At 38.8% G+C, this 9280-nt stretch overlaps 1 protein-coding gene across 1 annotated transcript; it reads right to left on the bottom strand.

Moving 5' to 3' along the window:
- Nucleotides 1-1632: 1632 nt before the first annotated feature.
- On the bottom strand, nt 1633-8423 carry LOC128450389 (gap junction beta-4 protein). Its single transcript, XM_053433803.1, has 4 exons — nt 8249-8423; nt 4839-5051; nt 3525-3826; nt 1633-3443 (listed from the first exon to the last, which is right to left on the bottom strand). The coding sequence occupies exons 2-4, from the start codon at nt 5007-5009 to the stop codon at nt 3095-3097; spliced, it is 822 nt and encodes a 273-aa protein (XP_053289778.1). The 5' UTR covers nt 5010-5051; nt 8249-8423; the 3' UTR covers nt 1633-3094.
- Nucleotides 8424-9280: the final 857 nt, after the last annotated feature.

Genomic DNA, 9280 nt, shown 5'->3' with positions numbered 1-9280 from the left:
AGTAAAATAAAAATAATTTTTTTTTTTTTTGCTTGGCAGAGTTTTTTGCGCCCCCTTCTATATGTGGTATGGCCCAAAATATTGTATTTAATTACTTTGACAGTAATTTCAGTAGTTTCATTAGAGAAATCAGTAAATGACAGCAGCACTCAGGAGGAACGTTTGGCACGGGAGCAGTTGCACCCCGTACTTTCTCTTTGGGGGTAACGTTCGTCCACATGCCAGGTGCAGTCTGGATGAGGAACTGAATGGTCCGTGTCTTTATTGCTTCTGCATTCATCCTGTATTCTACAGGTTAGTAGTGGGTGACAGTCACCTACGTTAGCTCCTAAACTTCGCTTGATCACCACGGGTGTCATAGAGACATGTTGATGTTGTTTTGATTGTCTACTTAGACTTGTAAAAACTCAGAAACTCCGCTGGGCAGTGAGGGGAGACACTCGCGCACTAGGTGGGCGGGGCTACATTAGCTTTATAGGTGTTTATTTGACCTGCACGTCGTCTTGCAGGCGGGTCGCGATAGTATATTGTTACTTTACAGTGTGTAGTTCAGCTCCGACACACACAGACTCTGTAATTCATGTATTGTTATTGTGCCTTATAAAGACCAGTTATAAGCTTATGTTCAATAGGTCTATTGTAAATGTTTATATTTTTTTATGAGTGATAATGTATATTAAGATGTTTGGAGGAAATAGACACCATAATAATTGAATGTATGTTTCATGCACTTTAAAATGCAGTTACACTCAGAGAAATACTTGTACTTGAAATTGTGTTTAATTTGAATAAGATGCTGTCTGGATGAGGAACTGAAGGCTCCGTGTCGTTATTGCTGCTGCATTCATGCTGTATTCTACAGATATACTTTGTTGCTGTGGTATCAATTTTGGGACTCATAACATATATCTCCAACCAATATTTTGATATTAAAAAAATTATTCTAACATTAGAGCGCCAACTGTGCTAGGGCCGTCCCTGTCTGATCGACTCTCAGAGCGTGACGGGATGTCTTTAAATGTGGCAGCTGGTCATGTTTTGCATGTGGAAACCTTTGCACCTTTCATCAAAGTTTTAAAAAAGTGTTTTATTTGTCTTATATACAGTCCTGCACAAGGCAATTCTTACTTTGCCTTCGGCTACAAAATCCTTGCTTTTAGAAATTAAAAAATAAAATATATCTATCAACTTAAGAACAGTTTAAATATGTGCAATCCAACATCCTTGAATACACAGTAGTGCAGTGCAATGGACAGTAGGACATGGTGTCATAGGTGAATGTAAATGATTTGGAATGGATCATATCCTGTATGTCTGCCATTGATTCATAGTGATAACTTAACTCAATAACTTAACTTAATCATTATCCATAATTTCAAACATGTGTTCATGCTTGAGGGTGGATTCAGATGTAATCAAAACATTGTAAAATCTACGATGTCCCCCTGATGACCATCATTATCATCTGCCGTTGAAATTCTATCAAAAACTTGTTGATTTTCATATGCTGTGGATGAGGTGTTCAATCACTAATCATCTTGATTTCTCCTTTCATGATGCATTATAAACCAATACATGGTGAACAGTCAGTTCAGTCGGCTGTACTAGTTCAGCTAGTAGACACACATCAGCCCAGTTTTTTTTTGGTTTATTGAACTATGACAATGTTGTTATCCAATAGTATCATAATTAAATCATATTTCAAGCATGAAAAACTGAATGGGAAAATGTGTTTCCTGAGTAAATACAACCTGAATTTGTTCATGGCATCTATTGCTAATGTACTCTTCTCCTCTCACCAATGGATTTTGAACAGTAAATAGAGAAATTACCAATCTGTGGTTAAAACAATCGAGGATAACCGAAAGTGTTTTTATTGTACAAGCAATAAATCATATTTGTAAACAAAATATAAGTCAGTTTTTCAAAGAAACTTTTAAGATATTCCAGTTGACTTTTAGTCAGAACAGAAGTAGCTGGGATTTAACCAGATAATTAAGGATAAATTACCTTGTCCTCAATGGCACTGTTTGTAAATGTGGCTATTGCGACATAGCCAAACTTCTACTGAAGTGACCGTGCTGACTAGCTAGCTGTGGCCTGAAAAACCTGTCTTGTCTAGCGAGTCACTAGCTTTATATTAACGAACAAAAGAATGAGTCAGCATCTCAACAGTCCGTGGGGTATATTTAAATATGCAGCCAAAGCTAAAAAAAAGTATGCATGCTAACCAGCTAGCCTGGTTTGTAGAAGTGTTGATCTTTTATTATGTAAACTCAACGATGGAAGGACTAGTGTGTAATCACCTAATGCAAAAATTAGCTTTGTAGCAACTAACATCCTGCTTGTACAGCAAGAATTCTTTCCCCTGATATAAAACAACCGAAAATGAAATAATTTACTGCAACATATATTTAAAATTCTGATAATCAAGAGCCCTTCACAGACACAATAAGGAATTAGCTGATTGTCAAATACAGCTGCTTGGCCACAAAGCCCTTAAAAATACAAAAATATTTATCAACTTTCCTGGAGGACAGATATAAACATGAAAGATTGTGTAACTCAACACTCAACTCGAGGCATCAGCTCATTACATTCTTGGTGGTATTTTGGTCCCTGTTGAAGAAGAAATATAAACATTCCTCTTCTCAGTCAGGCTGTTGGGAAAGGTGTTCTCCATGTTGAAGATACCAAGTGCTGTAATTTACAATATCATTTTTTTCCTCATGAATCAATAATCAATTTACAATTTCCTGAAAACGCAACATGAGAATCCATCCGTTGTGTAATTCTCCTGGATATGTCTCCTCATGTTGTCGGCCATAAGATGATCAGATCTGTGGCACAAGCGTCCCAGTATCATAGTGATACCAATAGTCCTCTTCTTCAATTAGGTACTACAATATGCAATTAGCCAGTCTTGGCCATCCTCCTCAAGGAGAATTATGGTTCGTGTTCAGCTGGATGACAGAATCACAGAGGTCAGGACTGGGCCCCATTAGTCCTTGGGATTAATAGCTTCAGGTAAACCATGTTCCTGTTGTGAGGTCATCCATTAGTAAAACACCCATGGCATAGTGGCGGTTGGGTCCTACAGTGTCGTAGTTGTAGTACCTTCTCTAACCTTCTCCCGCTTATTCAAACTCAGCTGGCTGTCAGTCAGTGTCGGATCTGTCTTCCGATTCCGATACATCGACCTCGGCGGCGCTAAGTCGGTGAGCTCATGTTGATCAGCAAATATGAGTCTCTGGTTCTCGTGTCGGATCCTCAACAATTTGCTGATGCGCTTCCCAATGAGATAAACCATCTCACAGATGCACATGAAGATGCACAGTATGCTGGATACAACCATGAACAACATGAAGATCTTTTTCTCTGTTGGACGACTGATGAAGCAATCCACTGTGTTGGGACATGGTTCCAGGGAACACTTGGATAACCTAAGAATAGAGTAAACCCAGTTAGAGTTTGTAGAAAACGCAATTTTTTTAATTAAAAAAGTTATTAGACATAATATTCACCTGGGCAGGTCATATCCATGATAAATCCTGTACAAGATGTAAAGGAATGATGCGTCGAATCCAGATTTGAAGACCAAACTCAGCAGATATGTCCACCACAGCCCCCCTCTCTTCTTGCCGGGGTTGGCGTACAGGTGAGAGCCGTGATGCAGCGATTCATATTTCTTGTCCTTGCCCTCGCGGAATTTCACATGAGCCATCACCATGAATGATGGGCAGGTGATAAAGATCAGCTGCAGAGCCCACAGACGGATGTGGGAGATGGGGAAGATGTGATCGTAGCAGACATTGGTGCAGCCAGGCTAAAGAGAAAGATAGATTACTATTTTTATAATGACTGTGATGGCATGTAGCATAGGTTGTTGCATTCATGTCAGTGAAAAATATGAAATTTGGCTGAAAAGAAAGACATTATTTTGTTTTGGTAGTTAATGCCTCATCCATGACATGATAAATGCATTCCAATGATATCACTACTTTGTCAGGGTGGGATCAAACATGTGATGAAGGTTTTAATAACTCTGGTAAAAAGTAATCTGGATGTAGAAGAAGAAGTAATAACTGTTATTATGCATCGACTTTATCATTAGAAGGTCAAGCTGAGAGAGTGAAAGGTTTCCTGAGTCATTCTGTAAAATTGTCGTCATATATGGGTATTCTTTGTAGGAATTAAAGGGCCACTCTAACGGCTTCACACAACACTTCTGTTACTTTTAGGTAGTAACAAGAGATAGGCTCAAACAAATAAAGGTTTTTAACGTGTGTCAAGTGCCAAAAACACTGGATATACACTTCCCATAATGGAAACTAGTAAATGTCATTGACTTTCTGTCTACAGAGGTTTGTAATACATGGCCTCTGTTAAAAAGAGCTCAAGCTCAATCTGAGATAACATTAACAAGGTTATTTTTCACTAAAACCCACATGACTGTTTTCACAGGTTGAGTATTTGTGACAACTAAAGTGATAGACGTGTCAAAGAGCTTCACAACTAACTCACAAAGATCAGTGAGTCATACACAGTCCAAACAATGCTTGAAAACATTGCTCCACCCAGAAAAAGTAGCTTGATGTTGTTTGGGACTAATGGGGGTTAAATGACCCCGAACTTTGCCTCACGTGAAAATGTTTCTATAGTTGGACTTTTAAAAGATATAGATTCAAGAGGTTAACTTTGTGCTGTTTGAGTCAATTGAAGGTGTTTTTAAATGTTAAATCCATCATTCAACTTGGCATGAAGTTCACAATGTACATTAAAATGGTAAACTGAAAACACATTGAAAGTACAAATGTGTTGTTTTATATGTTTGTTACCTGCCGGGTGTTACACACAAAATCCTTGTTCTCATCCCCCCAGACCCTCTGTGCTGCGACCACAAACACCAGCACACGGAACACAAACACCATGGACAGCCAGATCCTCCCGAATGCAGTGGAGTACTTATTGACTCCACTCAGCAGACTCTCCAGGCCCGACCAGTTCATCCCTGCTGCCCTACTGGTCCAGGTGATAGACACAAGCGCACCCTGTAAAAGAGAGGAGAGAAACTTTTAATGTTTCCATATTCTCAAGACAAAATGAAAAAACAGTTCATAGCTGAATCATAAGTGAACATCGTTTTGCTCTACTGTACAAAGGCGTCAAATTTGGACTTGTTACAGTTATACGTCTACCACACCTCTTCCAATCCAACACTTGTCAGTATGTCATATGACTAGTTTTGCCTGAAACACCAGCCTCACCCTAAACGGAGCTTGCACAGGCTTGCATGAATCATACCAACCTAATTACAAATCTCCACGGTGAGAGAGTTGACATTTCTAAACAAGTTTCAGGTCACATATCTAAGGATGTTTCCTCTCTGTATTTATACAGATGGTACAGTAAATTAAATTTGTGTATTGCTTTTTGAATAGTCATTCAGGGGTAATGATATTATCAGGTTCCCATAATTCAGCAACCTCAAATAGGTTCATACACGTGACAAAATAGAATACTTTGAACTTCCAATTATGTATGGCATCAAAGACACACTAAGTTTTAACAGGAAGCACGGTGCTTTTGTCGTTTCCTCACTCCTACTCCATGCCCTCATTTAGCAGTATGTAAAGGAGTCGATATGATCATCTGTACTAAGGCTGAGTGGTAGAAGCTTAAACTGGTGGAATGAGGCCCAGTTGGTTCAAGAGTAAAGTCAAACAAAAGAATCATTTAAAAACAGCGTTCATGTGTGGTATTAAGCAAGGACACTGTTAAACTTTGTTACAGTGACGGCACCTCAGGTACAAGAAGACAGAGATCTTGAAGAAGGCCCACTGTTCAGATATGTGTCAGTTGAGTGAGTTGGACTACGCAGTCAGAGCTCCAGTTAAGCATTTGAAAGAGTGTGTCATCTGTTCATGATCATCAGTAGTCGTCGACATAAACAGACGTAACAAAAAGTTTTGCTGGGGATGTCATTGTTAAAACATTGTTGAGATCTTAAATAAACCAACGCTATTGTTTGCAGTTACTAAAGTGAGAAACCTATAATACCCAAATAACATCTATGCTATAGCAGGTGAGTCAATGACATTTGAAATTGAAAAGTTTGGATGCTCTGCATTATTTCCAGTATAAATCAAAAGCTCACTGCTTCAGTTTGCTAACAGGGGTCGGTATGCAACCCTGCCAGGATGCTTTGTTAATAGACGAGCACTTAAGTTCAGTAACATCGCTGCTGTACACGGATTCAATCTAGGAAACATAGCTGAATAAAAATCTGCAGGAACCTTTAAGTTAGTTCCTGAAAAAACATTCCTCTGACAAAAAATTCCAGGTAAATGCTCAGTTGTTGCATAGAGTGTAAACAGAGAAACTGTGGCCGAGCTGGTTTTATACTCCATTTTTGCATACACCCTCTGTAGTATGAAAGCATAATTTGCAAATGATGTGAAGCTGTATCCTGGTACTGGCACATAACTCCCGTGAAACATTGCACAGTCTCACAGCATTTTATACTAACTGTGTTCCCCTGTTTTTAGGCTTTATGCTAAGCTAAGTTAATGGGCTGCTGGTTGTAGCTTCATATTTAGCATACAAACATGACAGTGGTATCAATCTTTGCCTCTAACTTTCAACAAGAAAGCAGAGTGTTTCTTAAAGCTATAGTGTGTCCCTTTTTCTTCATATATTTTTGTTGAAATAGCAGATTTTCACACATGTGTGCTTGCAAAATGCTGGTTTAATGTTGTGGCTGATTGGTGTTCTATGTCTCTACGCTTCATCATGGACCCTGGTGATACTGTACACACAGCTGCTTTGTGTGTTATAACTGAACTCTGCTGCTGTTTGTGTTGCTCGGCTTGTCTGCTGCTGCTGAATGAACATGGTGAAAGCCCTAGAAGGCTTTTGTGTGTAAAGGTAATGAGGTTCTTAAATGAAACAGACGAGTATGATGAGTCCAGTGTAAATAAAACCTAAATCCTAAAGCTGCTGATATCTGGTTGGTTTCAGAGTTTGTGTTGCCTGGACACTGGGCAGTGTGTGTTTTTAATAAATGGTCCATGCAAAGCAAAAATATATGGACACAAATGTTGAGTTTCTATTGAATCACAGTGTTTTCACAGGCACAAATGGCTGACTATGTATATGTATAAATTTGTACAGAAATACTAACTCTGTACACAACAGAAAAAGTTTTACTGTAGAAGTCAAACTAATAGTAAGTGTGGAATATTTCAACCAGTGCTAGTTTAATCAAGTGGAATTTCTTAATTTGTTTATATAAATCTTTGAAAAGTGAACTTATAAGGTGATACAAGCTACGTGAGGCCGAGGTTCAGGTGTTTATACTTTTTTTTAAAGTAACATATTCAAAGAATTGAACTGAATTCAGATGTCCCTTTTAACTAGTAGAGAACTAGAAAATTCAATCCATATAGGATCTGTAACACCACCTCCAGGCCTGTACGGATTCTTGGGCAGTGGAGGATCACTCACTGTTTAAAAGAGAGTACAATATTTAGATTTGAGAAAACAGGGGTGGTTCTTTACTGAGGAATTTCCTGTGTTAACACTTTAAACTCCAGTGCATCAAGAGAAAAATCAAATGTGTTTTTAGCAGCATTGAGGCTCGCACTGGTTTGTAATAGTAATAGTTTTACCAATCACTACCCTGGGTTAAATCTGGTTTGGAATTAGTTTTATATCCATCAGCAAATAAATGTTTCAACATCTGTTAGGGAATGAAACTTGAGGAAATCATCACATAGTCAACAGCGACCAAACTGAACTACAATGAGTTAAATTTAAGGAGCCAATAGGATGCTTCATGTATCATCAAGGGTGATGTGGAAAATGTTAGTGTTAGTAGTCTCTGCTCCACCCACCTCTATCTGTATGTTGAATCTACAGTTTTTATAAACATTATATTCTGTTTCTCTAATTGTTCCCTTATAGGAGTGGCTCAATTTCTTCCCACACTGAAAATTGTTGAGCCTTAGTCATTGCTAAAGGAAAAAGTGACTCCCACTGTGTCTTTTTTTAAGGTTGTAATTAAATTTGTGGTTTTCCTCATTGCTGGCAAAACTTACAACTTGTATCCATCTTGTTTTAGAGGTAAATGTGAGAAAAACTATAGAAACTCGATTTGTGTGCCATTTGAACACAGTCTTTTGTTTACCCTTCAGCCATGTGATACAGATTTAGGAAAATAGTAGAAGAAGAAGTGGAGGAAACTTACCCTGTGCTGAAAACCTCCTTAAACACCAGAACCAAAAGTGTGCGAGCCGCAGCAGGAGATTAATGCCCGGCAGTGAAGTTAAACGTAGTGAAGGAAAACGCAGCTTAAAGTGTTCCTCTCCTTCCTTTCCCCCTCTCTGTCTGTTTCTGCTCTCGCCCTTTCCTCAGAAATCCTGCCAAACCAGATTCACCAGCTGCTACGTCACTACAGACACACACACACACACACACACACACACACACACACACACACACATTCACACTAAAAAATGTCTACAAGTCCTGTCTTGTCAGTTTGTAGGAAATGGAGACTCCACTCCTTATGAGCCATGTTACTAACACAGTGTACATACGTGAAGGAACAGACACATAGACTTTATTGACAGGACATCCATCCCTACCAACCAACATACCTGTGTGTCTTTGTGTGTGTGTGGTTGTGTGTGCCAGAAAGAATGACAAAGAGTAAGAGAGAGCAAGAACTGCCACACCCTTAATGTTGTTACACAGGTCCGAGAGGCCTGTGGGGTGTAATCAAAAATGTGTTTTTACACTGTGCGATGAGTTCACGTATGACCCCTTTATTACTAAATTATATAATTAAATCAGATTTTAATACATGTTGTGTATTGACCAGTTTCAGTAGCTTATTGCAAGAGGTTCTTTGAAAGTGAATAACTGCATAGAATAAGACCACAAGACAAATCAATTGTGAATGTTCTTCAAGTAGGCTTCAAGAATGAATTAGATCCAGATAAAAACAAGAGAGATGTGTAACAAATAACAAAACCTGATAAAGTGTAACTTTCTTCTCATCTACACCTCCATCAGTGTGCACTGTTATCACTGAATTGGACCAAATAAATCATATTTCTCAGCATTTCATTTCTCTACTTTGTTTTACTGGCAGCTGCTTTGACAAATGCGCACCGACCAAGGATTAAACGAGTCATCTATCATCTTTCTCACTCCCCCACTCACTCTCTGGATCTGTCTGTCTGTCTGTCTGTCTGTCTGTCTGCCTGTCTGTCTG

The sequence above is a fragment of the Pleuronectes platessa genome, chromosome 11, assembly GCF_947347685.1.
Source record: "Pleuronectes platessa chromosome 11, fPlePla1.1, whole genome shotgun sequence".
Taxonomy (NCBI): Eukaryota; Metazoa; Chordata; class Actinopteri; order Pleuronectiformes; family Pleuronectidae; genus Pleuronectes; species Pleuronectes platessa.
This window is presented reverse-complemented; position numbering and strand designations above follow the sequence as displayed.